Below are 27,541 nucleotides of genomic sequence, written 5' to 3'. Positions count from 1 at the left end.
TCTGCACTGAATTTTTGAGTTAGCAGAACCCTAGTCTTAGCCAATATCTAATCAGTAATATGGAATGTTGAGTAGTTTCAAACCCAAGAATCCATATGAGTGGTAATGAATACTAGCATTTCTCAGAGTTTTGAATTCTGTAAAGCATTTTCTTGCCTAACATTTTTATTTTATCCTTTGATCTTCAGTGTAACCTACATTATCATGTCATGGAGAAGCTGATAAAGAATATTTTACTTTGATACAGAGCTTTGGGGTATAATTCCTGGAAATTAGTCATTTAGTTTTAACTTTGAATTTATAAATTACAACATATTATTTCAATAGCTTGTCATAACCTCAGAAACACAGTGTAAGAACTGAGATCAGATTTCCTGGGTTTAAGCCCAGCCTTATTTAAGTTACCAAATTTTTGAAACCTGTTTTCTCTTTGGAATAATGGCAGAATAAGAATGCCCATCTCATGGAATTATTAGGAGACTATCTATATATATAAAACCCTAAAAGGCAAATAGACCGAATGGTGGAACAACCGAATAACGGGTCGCCATGACATGCGCTGACCATTGGGGGCGCGTGCGGAACATGGCGAGTGTCAGCAGCAGGCGGCAGAGTGTGGAACATGGTGGGCATCGGCTGTGGTGGGATGGTGGAGCAGGTGAGCAGGGGCACCAGACCAAGGTGGGGCGCCTGTCACTGTCATCAGGGTGAGCCTCTGGTAGTTACTGAAAATTCTTTGCTCCTGCATGCTGCGGTCCCACCAGGCACTGGCACCTGCTGCCAGCACCGACCCCGCTCACATCTGCTGCTGGCGCTGGAGCCATCGCTCACACCCACTGCTGGCGCCTGGTGCCAGCCCTGATCACTTGGCACCATCAGTGGGTGTGAGCGGTGGCTGCCGGCCCCGATCGCCTCTCAGGGCTTCTCCACCTCCCCCTGCTCCTGAAGGGTGATTGGGGCAGCAGCCACTGCTCACACCCCATGACAGTGCTTGTCCCACTTGCACCCGCTGCTGATGCCAGCCCCAATTGCTCCACGCCATCAGCAGGTGCAAGTGGGGCCTGCACTGCCATCAGCACATGGGAGCGGCGGCGGTGGTGTGAGCAGGGATGCCGGCAGACAGGGGACTGGGGGCTGCGGCCGGAGGGGCCAGGCTGGGGCATGGAGGATGGGCTGAGACCCGCCCCTGTGCCCACCCCAGCCCCGCGGCCCACAGATCCTTTCAAGGTGCATGAATTCATGCATTGGGCCCCTAGTAGCAAATATAAAGTACATGGCACAGTGCCTGTCTTATAAGTCCTAACTATAACCAAACTGATATAATTATATTAGTTGTATGGAATTTTGTAATCTTCCCATATCATGAAATTAATAACTATCATGACTTCGAGTTTTCTTTTTTCAAATATTCATTGTTGTTTTTTGAAATAATAAAGTTTTCTCGAATGTTTATAGCAATAAGCAAATTACTTTCATATAAACTGATTATCTTGTAAAGGGGCTGAAGTGCAACAAAAATACAGCATGAGACTACTTATATCTAATACTAGAGGCCCGATGCACAAAATTCGATGGCCTTGGTGTCTGCACGGGAGGTTGGGCATGTCCCTCAGCCCAGCCTGCACCCTCTCCAATCTGGGACCCCTCCGGGATCGGGCCTAATCGGGCAGTTGGACATCCCTCTCACAATCCAGGATTGTTCGCTCCCAACCGCTCGCCTGCCTCTGCCTGATTGCTCCTAACTGCTTCTGCCTGCCAGCCTGATCACCCCCTAACCACTCCCCTGCCAGCCTGATCAATGCCTAACTGCTCCCCAGCTGGCCCAATTGCCCCTAACTGCCCTCCCCTGCCAGCCTGATCACCCCAAACTGCCCTCCCCTGCCAGCCTGGTCCCCCTTAACTGCCCTCCCCTGCTGGCCTGTCACCCCTATCTGCCCTCCCCTGCAGGCCTGCCCCCCCACAACTGCCCTCTCCTGCAGGCCTGGTCCCCCACAACTGCCCTCCCCTGCAGGCCTGGTCTCCCCCAACAGCCCTCCCCTGCTGGCCTGGTCTCCCCCAACTGCCCTCCTCTGCCGGCCTGGTCACCCCTAACTGCCCTCCCTGCTGGCCTGATTGCCCACAACTGCCCTCCCTTGCAGGCCTGGTCCCCCCCCCCAACTGCCCTCCCCTGCAGGCCTGGGTCTCCCCCAACTGTCCTCCACTGCAGGCCTGGTACCCCCCGCCCCAACTTCCCTCCACTGCAGGCCTGATTCCCCCCCAACTGCCCTCCCCTGCAGGCTGCCCCCCCAGATGCCCTCCCCTGCAGGCCTGGGTGCCCCCCAACTGCCCTCCCTCTCTGGCCTGGTCTCCCCCAACTGCCTTCCCCTGCTAGCCTGGTCACTCCTAACTGCCCTCCCCTGCAGACCATCTTGTGGTGTCCATCTTGTGTCCACATGGGGGCAGCCATCTTTGACCACATGGGGGTGGCCATCTTGTGTCTTGGAGTGACAGTCAATTTGCAGTTTACTCTTTTATTAATTAGGATTACCCTAGGGGGTAGAAATAACAGCAATGAGAATAGCTAATACTCACAGAGCACTTACTAAGTACTAAGCCCTCTTCTAAGTGCTTTTCTTACCTACTCAATCCTAGAATCATCCCTTCTAAGTGATATTATTTACTACCATTTTAAACAAGAGGGAAATAAAGTACAAATTAGGTCATTTACTCAAGACCACACAGCTAGTAAATGATAGAACCATGATTTGAACCAAAGGTTGTCTGACTATAGAGATGATGATACAAATGAATAAATCTCCTTGCCAAATTTTACTCAGCATGTTTGAAGTAAGATGCTTAAATCCAATTTCCAGGTAGTTCCATTTCAAATTGCTTCCTAAACTACAGCTCTAGTTATACACCGTGCATACTCAGAAAATATTCCTGGAGTAGTGTTCATGTGCCTGAGCCTGATTAATGGCCTTGGTGTCTGACCCACCGTTGGTGCAGAATCCCAGTCTAACTAAAGTAGGCAATTGCCTACTCTCTAAAGCATTCTTCCTTTTCTTTCTGTTTTCTGTTACATTTATAACACTAAATGTGAGTTAATTTTGGTACTTTTATGAGACTTTGCATGTAAGTAAACTTATAGGTTAGAAAAAATATTTTCTAAAATGTGTAACTCATTTTTGGTTTACAAATATTACCATGTCTAAACCAAACTGTTTTCCAAAACAATATGTTGTGACTGTCAGAACAATATAATTTACCCAAACAAAATAATAGCAAGCGTAATCTAATCTAATAATAGACAAATATGCAAATTGACCGCACCTTCGCTACACCTAAGCCATGCCCACCAGCCAAGCCACGCCCACCAACCAATCAGGAAGAGTATGCAAATTACCCCAACAAAGATGGCAGCTAATTTGCATATCAAGACAGCATCGAAAGAAGCCAAGAGCTGCAGAAGGGAGTAAAGCTCCGAAGAAGCAAGCAAGCCGGGGGCGGGGGGGGGGCGGGAGGGGGGGAGGAGAAGGGAGGAGCGAAGTCAGGGCCGGGGGCGAAGGGAAAAGCAGGCGGGCTGGTGGAGAAGGCGGGGCGGGTGACAAGGGCGGAGCGGAGGCGGGGCCGGGGGTGAAGGGAAAAGCAGGCGAGCTGGAGGAGAAGGCGGGGAGGGCGACAAGGGAGGAACGGAGGTGGGGTAGAGTGCAGCAGGAAATCCTATTGCAGGATTTTTCCTGCAACGGGAATGCTAGTGAACATTATAAAAGAGGTCTGACTGATGGTTTATGTGTAGAATCATCTTTACTTATTGTACACCCATGACTTCTTCTGGGCAAGGCCACCTAGACGTGTGGATCCCAAGCCTTCCAATGACCTCTGACACTGTGTTCCATTCATCATCGTTCCCTTGGTATGTCCAACCTCTCCTCCTCCGCTGGTTCTTTCCCCTTCATCTGTCAGATCTTAGTGCTTAGCAACATCTCTCAGAATAAAAACAAAAGAAGGCGTTTGTCATCTCCACAGTCTCTCTGCCATCCTTTTCCTTTTTTATTTCACCCCAGCCACATTCACTCATTCTTCCAACAAATGTTTATTGTTCCTCTATTATTTGTCAGGGACAGTTTCAGGAGTTTGGTATATACAAAAAGGCCAAAGATTACTTCACTTTTGGTGCTCACATTCTGGTAGGGGAGACAGACAGTTAATGATAAGCATGATGCATAAGTAAACTCCAAAAATATGAAATGATTATGTAAAAAAGGAAAACCTAGTAAGGTAGGGAGGGTCAAGAGTGCCAGGAGTGGGGCAGGTGGTAGCATTAAATAGTCATATCAGGCCTGATTGGCAGGGATTTCAAGATGATTAGGATTTAGACAGCAGATGTCTGGAGGAAGAGCTGGTTGGGGTGTGGTAGGCATGTGTGCCCTCACTGTGTTCTCACAGATATCTCTGAGGTCATTACTACCAGTGGCACTTTTGTGGCATTGTATCCAGAAAAGAATGTGAGCCTATTTCTAAATAACCTGATTTAACATATTTAGAGAGACTACACCAAGAGGAGAAAATGTCTTGGCTTCTAGCCCCACTGAAATTCACCTCTTCTCCTTTTGACAAGCATATGCCACACTGTCCTTCCTACTTTCCATCACTGCGAGAACTGGCTGGTTCGTGGCTTTCAGACTTCCATTTGACCCATTTACATGTTTCAGATTAAAGAGTCCACTGCACATTGATCAATCACAGCAGAAAATCTGGGTAGATTTTTCTTCTCTTGCTCACCTATCCTCTCTGACCTCCACTGGCGTCAAGCCCCTCCCCCTCTTGTGGCTCCATTCACTTTCCTAATAGCTGGACTTCGTCACTTCTGTTTCTCTGCATTGTTCACTCTGGTTATTCCTTCTGTAATTTCTATGCAAGGCTTAAAGAGGCAGCAGCAGAACCTTATTATAGCTGATTTAGCTAAAAACCCAATGTATTAAATGCTCGTTAGGTAGTTCACAGACTTCAGGAGGGCTGGGCAACCTGGCATGGAAGGTGTATGGCCTGAAATAATGCCCTAAGTCAGGCTGCAGACCGGGTGTGGCAAGCACAACACTGCCACCAAAGCCAAGCCCATGTGGCCATTGGCAATGTATGCTGAATGACATTGGGGCCCCAGAAACTTCCTCCTGCAAAGGCTACCAGGGAACATTTTCTCAGCCTCCATTTCTTTACATCACTAAGTCTTGGTTCAAAGTCTGGGTTGGTAGACTGATTAGCAAAGTCTTATTTTCATGGCAATGTCTTAGCTTCAAGGGAGGCAAGATAGCAAAAATCTGGCATTTTTCTGCTCTGTGATGGTAGACAAATGTCTGTTGAAATACAGGGTTCAGATACTGTACAGCCAAAACTGATGAATATCAAGGTGCGTATATAACATAATATATATTTTTATATATATGTGAGTATAAAAAGTATGCATATTTATTATGTTAATATATAAATAAATTAGTATAAATGTAAATACATTTTATAAATATAACTGTGTGCCTTTATATCTATACTAGAGGCCCAGTGCACAAAATTCATGCATGCGTAGGGTCCCTAGGCCTGGCCAGCAATCAGGGCTGATCAGGTTCCCCGCCTCCCCACCTCCTCCTTCCCTTGCTCCCTCAGCACCACGCCACCACCACTGTGGGTCACCCGCCATGTTCCGCGCCGCCCACTAGTGGTCAGCACACTCATAGCGAGCAAACGAACACCGGAGGGAACACTTTGCATATTAGTTTTTATATATATACTAGAGGCCCGATGCATGAAGTTCCTTTCAAGAATGGGCCTTCCTTCCCCTGGCTGCTGGCACCACCTTCACTCCGGCTGGAGCTGCCTTTTCGCTCTGGCCCAGAGCCACCTTTCCACCTTCTCACGCTGCCCAGAGGCCCGGAGTGGTTGGGGCAGTGCGGAACGCCTGCATTGTTGCCATGGCGATGACACAAGCGTCCCACCCCACCCCTGGCCACTCAGCGCCTGCATATGCAGATTAACCCGCCATCTTTGTTGGGTTAATTTGCATACTCCTGATTGGTTAGTGGGTGTCGCAAAAGTATAGTCAATTTGCATCTTACTCTTTTATTAGTGTAGATGGATGTCTGTGTGAGTATACACATACATTCCTTCTTTATTTCCCGGTGAGGTGACCCCTTGCTAATAAATTCCATGAAAGCAGACTAAATATAGTTAAATCACCTCACTCTTCTCATGAAACTTCATGTTAGTGCAGTATGAACCGAAACACCTGTGTGTTCTGTCCAAAGACAAATGTTCATCTTCTTTATCCTGTTTATTTAAAAACCCGCTCACTGATAGTTCAACCAAACTTTGTTTTGTATGTCTCGGTAAAGAAAGAGAATTTTTTCCCTAAATCTCCTCCTCTTCATATAGGGTTTTATCTATTCTCAATATAGTTAACATTGCTATATCCACAAAGCTGAAGAAGGAAATTAAGTTATTCATATTTTTATTTTAACATTAAGCTATATATTATGACATTCAATTTTATTTATTTAAGTAAGTGTTAGTTTAAGTAGCATTCCAGTCATCTACCATTATGTTTTACTCTTATTTTTATTTGAGTTAAAATACAGGCATATATATTTAGATGATTTTTGCATTTTTAGCCTTATTGTACTTTGCTTTTTCAAGATAACTACTAAAGGATTACTAGCTCATAAAAGATTTATCAATACAACATAAATAGTCATATTTATGGGCAGCTGACCTAGCGTACTCCCAGGCATTAATATTTGAGTCCTGTTTAGATAGTGTTTTAAAGCAACATTCTTTTCTAATTGAGGACTCTCACCGTATCTGGCCACCAGCAGAGGGTCATTCTATCTTAAAAACAAATAGAAATGCACTTGAATAGTTTAACCATTTGCATTTAGCTCAGTCCATCTCTTTTTAATGTGTGGTAGCATATACAGTGCACTTTTTTTTTGCCACTCAGTTTTATTGTGCCTGTATTTAAGGAAAATTTTACTCCATTTTTTTCTGTTAATTTATAATGAATCAGGTTAGATAATGGAAATGCATCTGCATAGGATTGACTCATATCTTACAGACATGATTTGTGCATAAGAGTCAGAAATGTGATTCATGAGTTTCAGTCCTGTTACTCACTAATTTTATGACTTTTGATAAAAGAGAAAGTTTACTCAGAACCAACCAATAATGTTTTTGGATACCCCTGTGCTCTGATTTAGCAACAATCCGACTGGGGACATACCAGCACTGGCAAGTGGCCAGGTGCCATTACGTTGTGACATTGACTCAGAGGGCTCTGCTCACCATACAATAGTGAGAAAAGATTCTGTCTCTGCTCACGATTATAAACAAGCATAAAAACCAGCAGAGTGATAAACGAAGCTCAGATCCTATGCTGAGGTTTTAGGCAAATTCCATGTTGTTTACATTATTTTAAATAGTTCATTGTTTTTACTTCATCGCACTTAAACATTTGTACTTATTCTTGAAACTTTATCTGTAGTTATATCTTACCCATATTATAACTTGTATGCATCTTATATTTACTTAGATGTGTCCTAGTACCATCTTGCCAGCCAATAACAACATTCTTGGAGGCCCCTATGATGGTCTAACAAAGACCCGAGTCCCTCCAGCTAACTGAGGAAGCTCACCCTCATTTCTCCTCTGCAGCTTGCCAGGGCTCAGTGGCTGATAGCCAAACTGGTGTCTGTGATAGATTCTTGGCCCTTTGCACTGCACGTTGACCAAACTATTGAGGAGAGAGATCAAGTAGCAGAGCCAAGGGCACTCCAATGGAGTTATGAACAGAGGAAAGTTATTTTACTTTTTAAAAATTCTTCTTTTGGTAGCCTGACAATATGAACCTAATATGGCTATTTTGGAGTTTTTAGCGTATCAGACAGGAAATTTCTTACGTAGTCTCATTTTCCTTTGCTAACCCAGCTTTTAAAATCCTGGAATGGACCCAGAAAACATTCAATTGTCTTGGAGCTCCTCACAACCTACTTCTCTCATTCATCAACCTTGAAGGACATAGGTAGATTACCTAAGATGTTGTCATTTTGGAATGACTCGTTACTTTCCGATCACCTAACCCAGCTGCAGAAACCAGGGTGAAACCAGCATGGATGGTATCTGGCCCACCAGAGATTTCCCAGCGGCTGCATTTCCTCCACGGCTTCCTGCCTCCACCTGAAGGGTGTCTTGTGATACTATAGCTCACTCTCTCCTTTTTTATTGCATAGCTTCAGCAGGTGGGGAGAGATACCTCTGGTGACTATAGATTATTTGATATCCCTCTTCAAATGTACCAACCTGGAGAAGGTCCTACTCTGGCACTTCCTGTTTTATTAAAGCTTCCTATGTGTGTTTTTTTGAAATATATTTTATTGATTTTTTTTTTTACAGAGAGGAAGAGAGAGGGATAGAGAGTTAGAAACATCGATGAGAGAGAAACATCGATCAGCTGCCTCTTGCACACCCCCTACTGGGGATGTGCCTGCAACCAAGGTACATGCCCTTGACCAGAATCGAACCTGGGACCCTTGAGTCCGCAGGCCGACGCTCTATCCACTGAGCCAAACCGGTTTCGGCTAAAGCTTCCTATGTTTATCCTCTACATTTTTCATTTAGACACAGTTCTTTTCAGAGTGTTCTGTTGGAGAATTATTCAGGCATTTGGATAATCTTTTTTCCTCTTTAGAAAAGACTGAGGTAAAGGTCTTTCAGTTGGGTCAACATCTCTCCAGAGAACACAATCCAAATTTAGAATAATCATGCAGTTTATAAGGGTATTTCTAGATCAAAATTTATTTTATGTCTTATTATCTACCCATTGTCATCTTATTTGGTCAGTATCTCACTCTTTTATTTATTAGATACTAGTAGCCCATTTGCAGGAAGAATCCTGCAAGCGGCCGCTGCGGCAGCGTGCACTACCACTGCCACTGCTGCCACCCACCCTGGTCCGCCCCGTCCCGCCCGGGCTTTCCCTCTGGCAGCCACCTTGCTTTCCGTTTTTCCTCCCTCTTCCTTCTAAGTTGTTTTCAGTCTTCACTCCTCCCTCCCTCAGTGTATGCAAATTAACCGCCATCTTTGTTGGGTAATTTGCATACTCACCCTGATTGGCTGGTGGGCGTGGCTTGGGCGTAGCGAAAGTGCGGTCAATTTGCATATTACTATTTTATTAGGTAGGATTGGACTATGTTCTTAAAAGTGTTATGATATAAAGCAGGGTAAATTTTACATTCCCATAATAGGGAAACTGATAACCTGTTTTTAATATATGAGATTAGTATTTCTTAAAATAACAGGATTCCCCCACCCCCCAGAAGGGAATCTGACATGGTTGACTTGGTATAGTAGCATTAAACTTTTATTGAAATGATAGAATAAAATTTGGTATATTTTTTAAGGGCATGCATGGATGGGAAAGGGTTGGGGAGGGTCAGTCTGTCAATTCCTAACTCCTTCCCCTCCTCCCCTTGAGGGACAGATGGTGGTTGGACAGGTACCATACGCTGCACACACTTTGAGCAGAGATAAAAGAGTGTTCATGGTGCCTGAACAAGGAAAAATGTTCCCACACAAGGGGGTGAGTCCTGCCCAGGCTGTGTGGGCTCTTCATCGCTTGGGAAGGAGTGTCCCAGGCTCAAGGGCCATTCTAACGTGACTGAGTTGGGTTGAAAGACTGCACATGATGGTCTTCCCCAACAATAGGAATATGTGTTTTTGATGATAAAATTTTATGCTAAATCCTTCAGACACCAAAAAGCCATATCCACCCTGGACAAGTCAGAAGAACCAGAGTTGAAAGCTCAAAAACGACTGAGGTAGCTGGCAGAAGCGTGTGGTTAGAGGGAAGAATTGAAGGAGACGTGGACTTTCCAGGCGTGGACTTTCCATTTTGTGACCCCTAATGCCTCACCCATATTCAGAGTCCACAGACAGTCTCCCGGCTTCCTCTTTGTTTTCCCCACACTTTATCCACCACAAGTATCTTAAGCTGCTTTTTAAACCTTTCTTCCCATTTATATTTGTCCTTGCTACTCATGTAACTGGTATTTCTGTTGCATAAAGGAATTGGGTTAGTGTACAACCTATATGGAGGAATTCTAACATTTTATAAAATCATATGTTTTAATTAAACAACCTAAATTAAGAAAAAAGCCTACCAATTTAAATGCCAAACCTTTTTAAATTAATACACATTTAATTAATTATAATGAGAATTCCAGTGTTTTTTTGGGAAAATTAACTGAGCAACTTAAATATTACTTGAAGAGTAAATGTGATTAGATATCAGAATTATTAGAAATATGAACTAGTAAGGCCAGACTTGCCCTACCAGGTATTAACACTGATGATAATGCTGCTATTTAAAAAAAGAGGACACAACTGTTACAGGAAAACCAGTGGATCAGCACAACCCTTACTCATTTGCCATTTGCCAGCAGAAAGCAAACTCAGTCTTTTCTTTCAAAGCTAAAAATAATTAAAGGAGAAAAGTAATGTTTACACTCTGTTTAACATTCTTGAGGGAAAATTTTCTAAACTATCAACAATTGCAGTAAATTTATATTTTAAAAAACATGCGGTCATTGGGGAGACTCAATAAAGAATTCATAGGGAACTGCGGTGAACGAGAAAGCATTGGACGTCGTGGGCTGTCACACACATCCTAATCGTTCATCTACTCTCATCTTCTCTCTCTTGAATTTGCTATCAATTTAACTTAATATCTTTCTCACAGAATTTGGTCTCAGAACCTTTACAATAATGCACATACATAATAATGTACATGCACAATAATGAAATTAATCTTTTGTAAACAAAAAAAAACAAACCCAGAGTATATATTTTTTTCTATGAAAGAAGTATTTGGAAGCTAACACAAAATACTATTTTTTAACTTGATGTTTTTGAAGGGTTTCAGCACTGTAAGCTTACTGTTTGCTTGATAAGGTAGTGCAAGCCATGTGTTTCCGAGAAGGGTGGACGTAGCTTATCTTTTGCATTCGTGTTCTCACCTCTGGAGCTTGCCTGACTGGACCTCTTTCTATCAGCCCTCTCTTCACATTCCAGAGGTTTCTGTGAGATATCTGAATGAGACAGCAGGACCTAGCTAACCTCCAGGGATCTGTTCTGCTCTCTTCTTTAATTAATTCATTACCTTTTTCATCTCTCTCTCTCCTCCCTCCCTCGTGTGTGTGTGTGTGTGTGTTAAAAAATTACATATGCTCTCTACTTTAGGTACCCAATAAACCCCCATTCTATGTCTTCAGATGCCATAAATCCAGAGTTGCACTGTACTATGTGCAGAAGGATCAGAATCAGATCCGGACATCTGCAAGAGAGAGGAGGAAAAAGGCAGGGTGGCAGGGAGAAGGGAGGAGGAGGAGGAGGAGGAGGAGGACTGGAGATTGGAGGGCCTTCTTTCGTGGTAGGCTGCATTTTTAAAAGCTCAACTCTCCTATGCAAGTGAAGCCCTATTCTATTCCTCAGGCCTCACTGCCCAGTGATCTCTCTGTCACTCCCTCCTTAAAACCAAAACAGCATCTCCCTTTTTATTTGATGGCTTATCAGTTTATTATTCGCTTAATTCTTAGGGATGGGAAACATGGCTCAGCTCAACAAGTTGAAAACAAATTTCTAAACAAGTACATTTTTTAAATTGTATTTTTCAATTACAGTTTACATTCAGTATCCTATTTCTACTACTCTTTGTTTCTCAATTCTGGTCTCTCCCTGTCCTAGTTTTGGGAGTACAGCATAGTGGTTAGATAGTTATATACTTTACAACATGGTTCCCCACCCCCCTTATTTCCAGTATCCATCTGGCATCATCCATATTATTACAATACTATTGACTGTACTCCCAATGCTGTACTTTACATCCCCATGACTGTTTTGTAAACTACCAAGTTGTACCTCTTACTCCCTTCACCTTTTTCATCCATCCTCCCTCCCCACCCCCCTCTGGTAACCATCAGTCTGTTCTTCAAAAAGCCTCTCCCTTTCTTGCCCTAGCAGGTTTGGCTCAGTGGATAGTGTGTCGGCCTTCAGACTGAAGGGTCCCAGGTTCGATTCTGGTCAAGGGCACCTACCTAGGTTGCAGGCTCGATCCCCAGTAGGGGGTGTGCAGGAGGCAGCCGATCAATGATTCTCGCTCATCATTGATGTTTCTATCTCTCTCTCCCTCACCCTTCCTCTCTGAAATCAATAAAAATATAAATATTTTAAAGCCTCTCCCTTTCTTAACACACTCTTTAGAATCTTTTGTGCCCATGTCCTACTCATATCAATGGGGAAGTCCAGCCACAACACATAATTTGCAACATTATGTAAAACCTGGGTCTTATTGTGTAGAATAATTAAGTCCCTCAAATGTGCACTTTGCTTAACCAGCTTAGCTCTGTGACCTTATTTACTCACTAATTCTCTTTCATTTCTCTCTTCCTATTTCGGCTACTCTTTGTTTCTCAGTTCTGGTCTCCCCCGTCCTGGGCATTTCTCTCACTATCTCTCAGTCTGCAGGGATAGAGGGAAATACATATTTGGAGAAGGGAAAGGTCATTGGGGTCTTTACACACAATTTAAAGTTAATTTTCCCTTTGAATACTCAAACATCAGTTTCACAGTATTTCTTTATCAAATTTAAAAGAATAGTTGTAGAAAGGGGTTTATTGCTTTCCCCATTTGGGGAACAAGTCAAAAAACAAATTTTCATCTCACTGAACATTTCCAAAAATCTGTAACCTGCATGTTCTACCTATAAATAACTGTTTTAGGGTCTTTTGAGATATAAAGCTTATTATAAGTGATGTTTTCCACTTCAGTACATGTTATCCACTATTATTCTCTCTATTTGCAGTATACTAACCTTTTCCAGTGAACATGGGTTTCTTTGGAAAAAAAAAAAAAAAAAAAGAGCAACTTTGTAAATATAAGAATACTAGGGCACAGTGCACGAATTTGTGCACCTTGAAAGGAACTGTGGGCCACAAGGCTGTGGTAGGCACAGGGGCTCGTCTGGGCTCATCCTCTGCACCCCCGCCTGGCCCCTCCCACCACAACCCCCAGTCACCTGTCTGCCAGCAGCCCTGCTCCCACCACCACTGCTCCCACCCGCTGATGGCATGGAGCGATTGGAGCCAGCACCAGCAGTGGGTGTGAGTGGGGCTGGTGCCGTCAGCAGGTGCGAGCAGTGGCTGCTGCCCCAATCGCCACTCAAGAGCAGGGGAAGGTGGAGAAGCCCTCAGGGGTGATCAGGGCCGGCAGCCACCGTTCGCACCCACTGATGGTGCTGAGCGATTGGGACCAGCACCAGCTGTGGGTGCGAGCGGGGCTGGTTCTGGCAGCAGGTGCAAGTGCCAGGCGGGACCTCGGTTCACGGAAGCAAAGAATTTTCAGTAACCACCAGAGGCTCACCCAATGACAGCGACTTGGTCTGGCGCCCCCGCTCACCTGCTCCACCATCCCACTGTGGTTGACACATGCCATGTTCTGCACATGCCTCCTGGTGGTCAGCCCACATCATAGCGACCAGTTGTTTGGTTGTTCAGTTGTTTCATTTGTTCCACCGTTTGGTCTACTTGCATATTAGCCTTTTATTAATAGGATATTCCTGGCATAAAATAGAGGTATAACTTTTAAAAATTTAACTTTTGAACATTACTTAAAATATTGAAGTTTTTAAAATTCCTGAAATGAAGGGAAGAATGTAAGATACTGATTTTATTCCCCTGTGGATTACTATAAACTATTTACTACTTCTCTTTAGCTTTGTTTCTGTTCTCTAAAAATGGATTTTTTCAGAAGTTTTTCTTGAGATCTACGGTTGAGAAAATATGCCAGGAAACTAGTTTCTTGCCCTTAATCTCTTTCTACAGTTGATGTCATTGCTTCATTATTTTTTAGCAGAAGTCATAGAAATGCTTTCTTTTTCAAAGCGATTACATAATTTCCCTAATAACAGTCTAAAATAAACACTAAAATTTATTATTTGACTTTTACTTTTTAAATAAATTACCATAAAATTTTGGAAGCAAATTTCTTGACCAAATTTTGATAGGAATCATTGCTTAAGGTTATTACATCAGTTTCTTTATTTTTCAACCTTTATGTCATGCATTTTTATCCCACATTCATTCTTCATGTGTACTATGACCTTTTGCATACACCTTTAAGTGTTTTAAACAAGCTGTTCTATGAATATGAAAAGGCAGCCTCTGCAAAGGAAAGCTTAACTCACATCAGAGAACAACAAACAGAACTGAGAATCCATGCTTTCAAAAGTAAAGAAAGAGGTGGAGGGATGTGGAGGGATGCACTGTTTAAATTTCAGTGGAGCTTATTATTTGCTTTTCTTAATCTTTCCATGTGTCCCTTGGTAGCATCTACATCTGTCTTTCATTTGTGGGAAGCACAGGGGCCCTCAGTATTCAACCCCACTTTGCAACCTCACCTTCTGATTCAGTGTTTTTAGAATATATCTCAAAAGGTCTGAATGACTCAACAAATATCTATCATTTCTTTTGTTTTCTCTCAAAACATGGATTATTTCCACAAAATTATTAGTTAAATCCTTATGTAATATTACCTCAGGACTATAGAAACAGATTTTCTATATTTTCTATTCCGTGTGTGTGTGTGTGTGTGTGTGTGTGTGTATAAGGGGCAGGGGCTTAAATATTAAGGCACCAGAATAACCAACCATCTGTCACACTTTGGTGATTGTATTTGATTTGTGTTTATTTTCTTTAAGTCAAAGAAATCATATTTTTATGATTAATTTTGGTATGTAAGTGCCTTTTCTTTCTGCCTGGGTGAGCCTCACTCATCCCTGCAGGCTTACTAGTAGCTGAAACTCCAATCCTAGTCAGGAGGCGATGAACACTGCTGACACTTGAATCCTCTCTCGTGAAACTTCTATTATGGTTATTTATATCTAGATATGATATTGGGTCCTTGTGTCCATGCTCCATTAATGCAATGGCTGTATTTTTCTCCTTCCTTTCTCCTCTGAGGTGAAGTAATGGGACACAATGATCAAGGGCAAGGGTTTCAATGTAGGTAGACATGGGTTTGCAGTACAGGGGCTTGTCTTCACACACAATAACCTCTCTGAGGCTTGATAGCTGGCAGATAGTTATAGGAAATAAATGAAGTGGTCCAAAGTATCTGTGACGTTAGGTGGTCAATGAATTAGTATTATTATCTTCCTGTCTCTTATGGTACCTGTGCATAGGCTAGCACGTAACAAATATGAAGCAAATTTCTATTGAGTGAATAAATGGGTGAAATAATAGAATTTCAATCCATTATATAACCTTAACAAATATATTTTATAGTTAATGTGTTACTTCTTTTATTTGACTTCAGATATCCTAAGATTTGGTTTGACTGTCATTGCATTTATGCCAAGGTTAAACGACAGTCTCTGAATTTTACCCGAAATCACCCATGATTTCTTCCCTGGATGTCTTCTGCACTGGTCCTGGGTGGCTTTAGGCTCTAGCGCACTTGATGATGAACTTGGCATGCTTCCAAGTGAAGCCTCCTAATTTTAGAGTCAAAACGCTGGGGGAACAAACCACAGATGTGCATTGAAATATGCACAGTATGAGTACAGAGCCTTTCTAAGAGTTATAATAAGAAAGGTCTTTAACCTAAAGATGTTGTTTGAAAACTTAGCATATTTCCTTTTTTTCTTTGAATAATCCAAGAATACTACCTTGCTTTTCCCACATTACATTGGGTTTTGAGAAACTAAAAATATTTTATCAAAACATTTGTTCTCCAAGAGTAGTCTGCAGCTCTCATACTTTTATAGGTCATAATAGATTTTAAATATTATATTCAACTCAAAAGAAGCTTTTCTTTCTATATTACATAACACAAAACATTTTTGTACTTTATAATTTAATTACTCTAATAATAACTTTTATAAAATCTCTTTTTTTCTAAAAGGAGGTCAGAAATATAAAATAAAAGATAATATACTAAAATAAAAGGAGGTTAGAATCTTCACTGTTACTAGAGTCCAAACTTTTTCAGGGACTTGCTCTTCGTCTTTTAGAATATACACTATTCATCTCTCCATGTGGAAGTTGGGCCAATTGTTAATTCAATATGTATTTACTGAGATCTACTTATACAAGGAACTAATTATATTTGTAGCTTTAGAGGAAGATACTCATAGAATATTTAGCTTTACCTGTAGTTGAATGTGAGCATCCCTGCCTTTCACTCTCAGAATGTTTTACACCTCACAGAATAGCTTCCTTGCCTACGTGGTGTACCAGTTAACTATGAGCTTGTCTCTTACCTCCTATGAGACTAAATGTGTTGCAAGAAGCCTTCATTGTTGTAACCCTGGTAGAGCCTAACTCAGCTCCTGGTCCCTAATTGTGTCAAGAATCTATCGAGTTTAATGGAGTGTGTAGGCACCCCTATGGAGATTAGTAGAACCAGAGTCCAAAAGCCCTGGTTCCCAGACTCTACTAACCAAAGACATTTGCTTCTAACTCCCCAGGAATTCCACATGTGCTGACATAGAGAGTGTCCCAGGCACCATGGACCCATCTCTCATGCAGAACGGGCTTGCTTTTAGAAAAGCCTCATCTAGAATGTAGGAGAGACATGCTTGAGACCCTATATTTCACTCTTACCCAGTCATTCCCAGTCATTCCCAGTCATTCCCAGTACAGTTGGGAAGCAAATAGGAAAGTTGACTTAATTTAACTGACAATGTTGTTAACTTTTATTAAGCATATACTGCAAAACCAATTGAAAGCTGAGTTGTTTTAATTTTCAAAATGGAAACATTTTACTTGAAATACCACCATTAGCTAAGTTGTCTAATCTGACTTAAGGCCCTGCCCATACTTTGGATCATAAAGAGGTTGGCCTCCATCCTTTTTCAGTTGCCTTGGGTCTGAATATTAGCTAAGCTATGCATGTTACCTTAGGAACATCTGATGCACCTATGTTTAGAGGAATCATCACTCCAGATGAAATACACATGTCTCATCACCCCTTTTCTAATATTTTTTGGGGAAACTTCTGAAATGTATGATTGAAAATAAGCAAAAACAAAAATGAATCAGCAGGGAAGAGATAGAAGAAGTAAGCCAGGTGGCTTCTCAGATCTCTTACTTTGTACTCCAGGCAATTTTTTTTTTTTAGTTTCTTTTCTTTTTTTTTTTTTTTTTGTATTATTTAAAGTATTACACATGTCTCCTTTTTTCCACCATCGAACCCTCCCCAGCCACTCCCACCCCCCAAGACAAGCCCCCACCGCCCCAGTGTCCATGTCCATTGGTTATGCTAATATTCATGCATACAAGTCTTTGGTTGATCTCTTACACCCCCCTCCCCGCATATTCACACCACCCTCCCCGGCCTTCCCTCTGAGGTTTGATGGTCTATTCGGTGTTTCTCTGTCTCTGGATCTATTTTTGTTCATCAGTTTATGTTGTTCATTATATTCCACAAATAAGTGAGATCATGTGATATTTATCTTTCTCTGACTGACTTATTTCGCTTAGCATAATGTTCTCCAGGTCTATCCATACTGTTGCAAATGGTAAAAGTACCTTCTTTTTTATAGCAGTGTAGTATTCCATTGTGTAGAAGTACCACAGTTTTTTAATCCACTCATCTGCTGATGGGCTGTTTCCAAATCTTAGCTATTGGAAATTGTGCTGCTATGAACATAGGGGTACCTATGTCCTTTCTAATTGGTGTTTCTGATTTCTTGGGACATATTCTTTGTACTTTTGATGCCAGTCTTATATTGCTGTTTCCTTAAGTGAAATGAGAATTTGGACAAAGAAGAATGAAATGGGTGAAAATTGAACACCTTTCTGACAGGGCCTGTCTTAGTCATTTGACAGATGTAGGATTGTGAGAACCAAGCAAGCAACAATGACTTAGTTTTTTATGCCATACATTTTATCTTGGTAAGAAGCAATAAATGTCTAAGGCTGGTATTTAAAGAGTAATAATAATATTAACACTAGCTGTCAAAGGTAGTATCTAACCTATGTTTTATGAGCTTACCTAAAATCATTTTCTGGCCTCTTTAAGTCCATTTTCTTTTTAAATTCTTTTTACAGGTAAAGATAAGATTAAAGTATCTGAGGATGACTTGAAGAAACTCCCTCTAATTAAATGGTGTATTTTGGAAACAATTCGCTTAAGAGCCCCGGGTGCCATTACTAGAAAAGTGCTGAAACCAGTTAAAATTTTGGTAAGCTTTAGTTTGGCTTTAAAATAATCTCTCTAGGGAAAAAATGTACATATCTTTCCCATATACTATTAGATAATTCCTTAAATTCCAGTAGCACGAAATGACCTAGTAATAGATTACTAACAAGAGTTGTACAGCAACATTTTGTCAATGTAGGTATTTTTCCACTGGTGAAGATTTTAGCTACAATATAATATTTTAATAATCATTTTGGCTATGTGATTATATATCAAAATTAGTATAATCCTATTTCAATCAAGCAGGTGGATTAGATAATATCTTCACTGATGAGCAGCCATAAGTTGAGGCATTCATGTGCAAGAGAAGTTCCAACTAGAGACAGTTTCAGACCACAGATTACAGATATGGGAACAGATAATTGATATTAGCAATCAGCATCCGAGTGAGGGAGAGAGGTCCTTTTTATAGGCAGAGTAAGAGAAAATTCTGAAGTGCACCATGAAAGGTATGTGTACATGGCAGAATTTCAGGTCAATATTTGCTGAGTCAATCTAGCAGAACAAAATATTGTTTCAGAATGATTTGACTTAGAGCCTGCAAGATCACATTAAGTCAGACCTCCACTCTTGTTGGCTGTTTTTACACACAGCATGAGAGTGCCTGGATTCAAACCAAGAACATTTTGCAGTGGTACAACACAAAAAGCCAAAAAAAACCCACAAATTTTATAAAGGTTGCAACTTGCTAAATTCAGAAGAGACGTTGTTTGTTTGGCTGATCTTACATAAATTACAGGATTTAGTTTTAGTGTGATTTTAAACAGTTTTTGCTTTTAAATAATAAAATTCTTAATTACTTTAAGAGTATAAAAGAATATGCTTTCAGAGGAAATAGTCAAACAACTTGGTGCAATTAAGTAGAACAATGTGTTTATTAGTCTGAATAGTACTATAATTTTATTGCACTTTTATTTATATTATTTATAAATATATAAAAATAAATATATAGATATATTATAAATATTTACATTATACAGTGTGGGGCAAAAGTAGGTTTACAGTTCTATGTATGTGAAACAGTTTATTCTTGTATTATTATATATTAACTATTATTTTCTTTATAAAACTATAAACCTACTTTTGTACACTCATATTATTTATTTTATAGTCTCATTTATATTCTGGCTAGTAGATAATTATTTGAATTACACAATCATTTATCTGCCAGCAGGCATCTTCATTTTTATTGTATTACACAGATTCTATGCATGTTTTGTTAGATTTATACCTAAATATTTCAGTTATTTTGAAGCTTTTATAAATGGTATATTTTCAAGTTTTAAGTCTCAATTGTACATTACTTGTTTGTAGAAATACAGCTGATTTTTTGTATGTTGACTTTGTATCTGCAACTTTGCTAACCTCACTTATTGGTCCTAGGAGTATTTTTGTAGATTCATTAGGAGCTTCTGTGTAGATAATATTTTAATTTCTGCCTTCCTACCTGCATGCCTCTTCCTCCTTCTTCTTGCCTTATTGCATTGGCTCTGTCTTCCAGCACTGTGGTGAATTACAGTGGTGACAGCAGATATTCTTGCCTTGTTCCTGATTTTTATGGGAAAACATTTAGTCTTTCCTTGTTAAGTATAATGTTGGCTGTAGGTTTTTTGTAGATACCTAGAATAAACCTCATTTGATCATGATGTGTATTTTTTTATACATTGTTAGTTTCTTTTGCAAACATTTTGTTGAGGGTTTTTGCATCTAAGCTCATGAGAGTTATTGGTCTGTAGTTTTCTTCACTTTTTATTTTGTACTGTTTTGTCTGGTTTCTATACCATGACAGTCTCTTCAAAGCTGTTTTATGCTTGTCCTGTACCCTTTTCATAAGCACTCACATTCCTTTCTTTCATCCACTCTTCTTCTCATTTCTTTTCTTCCTTCCTCCCTTTCTCCCTTCCTATCACATGTATTTCCTTATGAAAGACAGAAAAGAAAAAGTCAGCAGTATAGCTCTCTTCTTTTCTTCCTTAATTCCTTTCTTTTTCTCTCATTTTCTCTTTCTGGTCTCATTCTTCAGGTTTTTTACCCTGCTATTGCTCTCCCTTAAAGATTGCATTTCAGACCCTGGTCAGGTAGCTCAGTTGGTTAGAGTCTTGTCCCCATATACCAAGGTTGTGTGTTCAATCCCTGGTCAGGACACATACAAGAAATAACCAATGAATGCATAAATAAGTGGAACAACAAAGCCATGTCTCTCTCTCTTTCTCAAATCAATTAAAAAATAAGTAAAGTTCCCATTTTATCTGTACTAACCATGCCCATGACCAAACCAGGGAGAAAAAAATCCATAAGCATTCTTATGTCTAAATTCTTACAAAATTGTTTTCCTGCTGCTTTTGGATTTCTTCTCTCTCTTGCGAGTTTCAGTGTGGTTTATGTGGTTTGAACACATTTCACCTTGTGCTTCTTTAACCAGTCCCTCTGCCTGCCACATATTTGGCAGCTCTGCACCCCTCTTCTCAGACATAACACCTGGCTGTGCTATTTCATTAGCTAAGTATCTGAGATCATCTCAGGGTGATTGTATAATAAGAAATGTTTAATTTGTTACATAAATAGATTTCCTTCCCAGACACAAACCAAAAACTTCTAGGCACACACCACTTTCCAACCAATATAACATACTTCCTCTGAGATTGTGTTCCTTCTGGCTCCTGCTATCCTGACTTTGGAGATTCTCATGCTGTTCATTTATCTTTATTTGATTAATTATACTTACACCCCAATGCTTCTTCCTTCACATAAACACTACTTTGTTCTTGGGATTCTGTGCTCATCCTCTTTCTTTTCCTTTAGCTTCTCCTATGCCACTACCTAAAGCCTGTCTCCTGGGCCCCCTTGATTCCCTTCTAGAAGGAGGAGTTTTCCACTGGGTAGATGTTAGCTCCTGCTTATTTCATTTTACTTTTCATTTCCTTGAAGATGACTCAGTTGATGTTCTCTTTTCTTGTATTTTTATTTTACATAAGCGTGCCGACACAAATGTATTTGTTTTTCAGCATAAAATTTCTTCTCTCTTGACCAGCAACTCACTTGTCTGCTGGTCAAGCTTCAACATTGATACTGATATGGTCACTCTATATTCCACCACCCCTTACACCCCCTGAACCCCTTTTTTATCCATAAGTGAGTAGCTTTTGGGGGAGCTTTTAACATCATATCCTTGTCAGATTGTTGGGGCTGTTAACATCACATAGTTTTTCAAAATTAATTTTACTTATTTCAACAACGTTACCAAAAGAAACATCCATGCTCAAACACATGCCTATACATATACACTCATGCATACACAACTCCACAACCCCATGACTGTACTGTAACAACTATCCAACATTCTCTTTGTATGACATCAATAAAGAAATCTAGTTCTCGTCATAGTGTAAATATGTCATTTTAAAAAAGTTGTTAACATTATTTTTTACTTTTCATACATCTAGAGAGTTTTCATATTTATTTCCATTGCCACATAATCGTCCATGAAGTTAATAGCTTGAATATTTAATTATTTCTTGGCTCTTAAAAATTTAGATTACTTTCCTTTGTGGTTTTTTTATGTGATAATAATTACTTGCATCTTTGTGCAGAGTACATTTTCTTTTCTTTCCTTTTTTAAATCCTCATTCAAGGATATGTTTATTGATTTGAGAGAGAGAGAGAAGGGTGAGGAGAGAGAGAGAGAGACAGAGAGAGAGAGAGAGAGAGAATCAATGTGAGAGATAAACATCGATCAGTTGCCTCCCATACCTTCTCTGACTGGGCATTGAACCTGCAACCTTGGTATGTGCCTTGACCAGGAATCGAACCTTCAACCTTTTGGTGCAATGGACAACACTCCAACCAATGGAGCCACCTGGCCAGGGCCATTTTCTTTTTGTAATGATTATGCTTGAATTATGTGCTACTAGTGGATTACTGGTCCAAGGGTATAAATACACTTATGATTCATGACATACAACCCTCTTATAAAGTCTAACATCTATGGGATAAAGTATTTTGAATTAGACATAATGGATATCCAAAACAAGTCAAGAATTTATTTTAAATCATTATTAGTCTCATATCTCCATTTCCTAACACTCACACTCTCTTCCTAGAGGACATGAGGCTACTTACTACCTGTTCAGTCTCCTTCCAGACCCCCGCAGCTGTGATGGCGTCTCGGTGGTGGGGCAGCCCAGAGACCTATGCTCAGGCTGCGTCTTCCCAGAATGTCCCAGTCCTTCCTTTCATTATTTCCCACAGTATGCTCTTCACAGGTGTAAAGGTGCAGTGTTTCCTGCACTCACTGTTTCTTGGTCAACGTGGCCTTCCCCTTAGGAAGCCCACACGCACCTGAATTTCTCCCTGGAGAGATGAGACTTTAACTTTAACAACTTGTACAGTCTTCATTATGTAAGTAATACATGGTAATTAGAAAAAAACCAGAGACTACAAAAAGAAGATGAAAGAAGAAATGAAAAATTGCTAATAATTTCATGTCAAAGATAACCCCTGTAAACACTTTGGTATTATTATAATTTCAGATTTTCTTTTCCTGTAGTGTGTGCATTTTTAAAAATTCAATTGGGGTCATACTGTGTTAATTTTTTATAGCCTGCTTTTATTTTACTTAATAATAGATCACAAATAATTTTCTATATCAATAAAGGACATCTACACCATTTGAATTGCAGCATAATAATCTAATATACAGACAGAGTCTAAGTTTTTTAATCAGTTCCCTATTTTTGATTATGTATATGGCTTTCATTTTTTTCACTATGCCTTTGCTGAATATACTAACACGTTCCTAAGAATTTGGATTAAAGAAAACATTTCATATAGGACTATCTGTATTGAGCAGTGGCAGAGGCTCATTCATATTTTCCCTCCTGTTGGACAGCTGGTCAGGGTGTCTTGCTATGAATGCTAGAAGTATTCTCCACTGCTCTTCCCCTGACTAGCCTGAACAGAATATCAGTGTTTATTTTTGCTTTTGTATTCTTTTTTATTAAAATGAACAACTGTCTGCTTTCTTGGATTTACTTCATTTCTTCTTTCTCTTTATTATGCCACCTTTTGAAAACGCTTAAACTTCTACCTATACTCTCTTTTCAAGGTTTCATATTTTTAGTACAAAGTTATTTTTAGTCTTGGGGACTCCTAGAAATCCCTAAACCATCTTTGAAAGTCACTGTTGTAGAGAAAGCCAATATTGTAGCCACTACTATAAATTTAGGATTAATCAGTGAAACTACGAAGCAGATGGGCACGTTTGAATGTACCATATCAAAAATGAACATGTCTTATTTTTTAAAGTATAATCCAAATTAAATGTAAACCAAAAATTAAGAATAAATGTCAATATGTTTGTAACATAAGAGGAAATAATTTTAATATATAAAGAATTGAAAGCTCAGTTAATAAAGCACTAGGGTTATATAGATTAATGCACAAAAGTTTATAGAAGAAAACAACATGGAAAATACTCAACAAAGACAAAAACTTTTAGGTGGCAATCAAAACTAGCCTATTGAAGATGTCAGACTAGCAGATAAGAGGGTAATGACATGTTCACGTTGTAGTTAGAGACATTTTTTTTTTTTTACAAAATTTGAGGAAGCAATTAAGCAACAGGAATTAATAGCCTTAAAAATATTCATGTCCTATTTCTTCTGAATATCTCTCTTAAACGATTTTGTATGAAAAATGCTTTGAGGAAGAAGGCTCTAGTGATGGCATTTATACTAGGAAAAACATTAGTAAAGGATCAGATTAATTATGATTTAATCTAGCCAATGAAAGATTAAACAGCCATTGGAGAGGGAATTATTCACACTGACTATACAATATGAAGAAATAAATAGTCTTTAACTTTTAAAGTGCTAAGAGCAACCAAGCTCCTGGCCAAGAGCTAGGAGGGAAGCCATGTGCTCTGGACCTTCTCCTACTGATGCTTTGTCTTTATAGGACTCCTCCTTTTTCTCCCATATTCTGCATTCCTTGCACCCACTTTGCTCTCAGAATTCTTCTTGAGGATATAGCAGAGAGCCCTTTCTTCTCTTTTCTCTCCAGACTAGAAGCTCATTTGGCCTCATAGTATCCCTATGTGGTGGGCTGGCCAGGTTCCTTTCCGTCTACCTGAGAGATGCAGTTATTATTGCACCAAGTTGTGACTTCTCTCTGCTAGTGGTCTGTGTTCCAGTTGTTACTGTTTTGTCTCCCTCTTGATCTGTCCCTTCATCCAGCCTGTCAATAATGGCAGGGCCTGTTTAGACTGGGCATGTTGATATCTGTTCTCTCAGAGGGTTCCTTTGGTACAACCAGCTCTCACATCCCTTTATGCCATTTGTCAGCCTGGCATTTGCTGCTACAAGAGGCATGTCTCTTTGGTCTCCTCCCTGTTGCTAATGTTAATGGTGTTATCCAGGCCCCCTTGGACGTCTTTCTCTATTAGCTGGCTTTGTAGGCCTCAGCAGTCAGCAGCCTCCAAGTCATAATCACAGGTCAACTGCCTCTAAAGAGGACTCCTGGGTGGGGAAGGGAAGGGCAGACTGCCTCCAGCCCTGCCCCCAGCTGATTTCAGAACAGGCATGACCTCTCTAGCCTCAGTTCCAGCAGAAGGAATGAACACACAGGATTGGGATCTCACCGATCTCTTTCAACTTAAAAAATCATTAAGAGGGCACCAAGCCTTGCTCTCTTTCTGGGTTTGGATCTAACTATCCAGCTGTCCTGGCATTGAAATTACAAAACTCAAGCAACATTCAGTTACTATCAGACCAATAGGGGTTCTCTAGGGCCAAAAAATAATGACACTCTCCTCATACTCGACCTCCTACTGCCATAGGAGACATGTTTTTAATTGTAAGATGTTAATTCTAGATGCATGAACTTCGTGTTTTGCAAATATCTTGAGGACACTTGAAAATTATGCAGGGTTAAATAGATGTGGCTTCTGATGTTTGGCGATGGGAGTTGCTATTACTAGTAAAATGGCCCCACTCAGTAAAGTTGTTAGCTACCTAGTGATCACACACCATGGGAGAGCTCTTTGCCCTGTGGTTCCTGAGCGTGGTGATGTAAGGGTGACTTTATGAGATGGTTTTAGTCCTTGGGATAGCTTATTTAACATGAATGCAGAAGGATTGTGCAGACTCTCCTGTCGAAGGAATCCCACTGCTCAGCCCCACAATCACCACAGTGTCCAACACAAAACCATCCAAATAAACGCTCAACACTTGCTTCATCCTGTGTCTTACTAACCAGTTGCCTTCATATTCCTTCTGCCCTAACAGCTGCTGCAAGAGTGAAAAAACAAACAAAGAATCCACTGAGCCTGCCCTGACACTCTCATGAGCGTCCCCAGGGGCAGGACACCTGCTGCCCCTGTCCTCAGTGCTGCGACCAGTGTCCTGTCTCAGAGTTAGGTTTTTCTAGAACACTTGCTGCAAACCTCAGCATTGAACATCAAAAACTGCATTAGAATGGACCTATACTGGTTTCTGAAATTTTCACATTTATCAAATATTTTCCCTATGTAACTAAATATATATATTCAGTAACTGATCATTGGAATTAGAAATCAGTGCCCAAATGGTGTGGCTCAGTGGTTGAGTGTTGACCCATGAACCAAGAGGTAACTGGTTCGATTCCCAGTCAGGGCACATGCCCTGGTTGCAAGCTCAATCCCCAGTGGGGACTGTGTAGGAGGCAGAAAAATCAATGATGTTTCTCTATCATTGATGTTTCTATTCTCTATCCCTATCCCTTTCTCTCTCTTAAAAAAAAAAAATCTCTTAAATAAGAATATTTAAAAAAATAAGAATTATAAATCAGTCATTGCCCAAGTTGGAAAATAGAACTGTCTACCCAGGAAAGAGTTAGAGTTTATCACCATTAATTATAAAATGCATGTGCCTTCACCACAATATAGTCGTAACATTGTTTTTAATGACCCAAACACTTTTTAACAGACTTCAAAAAAATGAATTGGAATCAATTTTTCTATCGTAGAATTTCACTGTTCCTTCTGGTGACCTGTTGATGTTGTCTCCATTTTGGCTACATAGAAATCCAAAGTATTTTCCTGAACCGGAACTGTTCAAACCCGTAAGTTACTTATTTCAATATACATAGTTCTTTGATTTTAATTTCTTTTTGTGCCAGGAGTATGTATTCATAAATTAACTGGGACTGTGTCATTAAGCAGCATATTTCTCTAGTAACAAAGGTGAAAATACAGATTAGATTTGCAATATAGATGGCATAACATGTATAACAAATCAGATAAGCAAGTTCCTGGAATAAGCTTCAGCAACTTTACAATAAATTTTTATCTGAGACCAGCAGAGCGTGTTAAAGTAAACATGCCTAGTTCTGATAGAAGACTGAGTTCATGTTCTTCAGACAATTGTTCTCATTATTGGTTTCCAAGGAGCACAAAAAATAAAAATGAAGCAAATTAAAACTGTGTTCTGCTGTTTCTTAGAACTGGGGGAGTGTCTGGGCTGAACAGAATCTTAAGAGGCCATTTGATCTATTCTCTGCCTTCAGGTGAAACTGTCAAAAATGGCATCCAGATGTATCCGTTCTGCATCCAGGCTCCCTCCAACAGGGCTGTCAGCAGCTGTCTGTTACTAAATTTATCACCAAGAGCAGTTTCAGGATGGAGCCTGAGGCCCCACTGTAAATACTCTTCCTCTCTGGAGTCGGTCCTGTGGTTGATTTACATCGTCATCTACATTTGCCACTTAACAGAATTCTTCTTAAACCCTTTTATTTATTAGTTATGTTCCAAAAGCGTAATCGTGGCTGATATTAATAACAGGTCGGAAAAAATGACCAACAAGCCTGCAACTTTATATGCGAGGATTAGCTGTACAAGGTCATTTTTAGCCTAGAGAAATAAAGTTAAGCTTATTTATATAAGGCTGATTTGGAAAAAAAAAAAATGTTTTCTTCCCACAGGAACGTTGGAAAGAGGCAAATTTAGAGAAGCATGCTTTCTTGGACGGCTTTGTGGCCTTTGGAAGCGGGAAGTACCAGTGTCCAGGAAGGTCAGTGAGACAGCCGGGCCACGATCATCCACAGAGTCTGCGGGGAGATGGGGGAGATGCTGGCGCTGAGCGGGGGAGCGCTGGCTCAGTCTGTCTTTTCTTTATTATCAAACTACAGGGCAAGCCAGAGACCTGTAGTTTGTTTGGTTGGCCAGTCATATTGTGGGATGTCTTTGTGAGAATGTCTAAAGTGGCTTCTGATAGGAGACCTCAGG

At 40.4% G+C, this 27,541-nt stretch overlaps 1 protein-coding gene across 2 annotated transcripts in view; it reads left to right on the top strand.

Moving 5' to 3' along the window:
* The window catches only part of LOC103296608 (24-hydroxycholesterol 7-alpha-hydroxylase), an 82,614-nt gene that overhangs the window by 34,115 nt on the left and 20,958 nt on the right, over positions 1-27,541 (top strand). For both annotated transcript variants that reach the window (XM_054722093.1, XM_008153218.3), the window contains exons 8-10: positions 18,132-18,265; positions 26,284-26,379; positions 27,238-27,326. In XM_054722093.1, the coding sequence (XP_054578068.1) occupies positions 18,132-18,265; positions 26,284-26,379; positions 27,238-27,326 (319 nt within the window). The remainder of the gene's footprint in view (positions 1-18,131; positions 18,266-26,283; positions 26,380-27,237; positions 27,327-27,541) is intronic.

Source organism: Eptesicus fuscus, chromosome 10 (genome assembly GCF_027574615.1).
Source record: "Eptesicus fuscus isolate TK198812 chromosome 10, DD_ASM_mEF_20220401, whole genome shotgun sequence".
In the NCBI taxonomy this organism is placed as follows: Eukaryota; Metazoa; Chordata; class Mammalia; order Chiroptera; family Vespertilionidae; genus Eptesicus; species Eptesicus fuscus.
The sequence above is the reverse complement of the archived record's forward strand: the minus strand, read 5'-3'. Positions and strand labels throughout refer to the sequence as shown.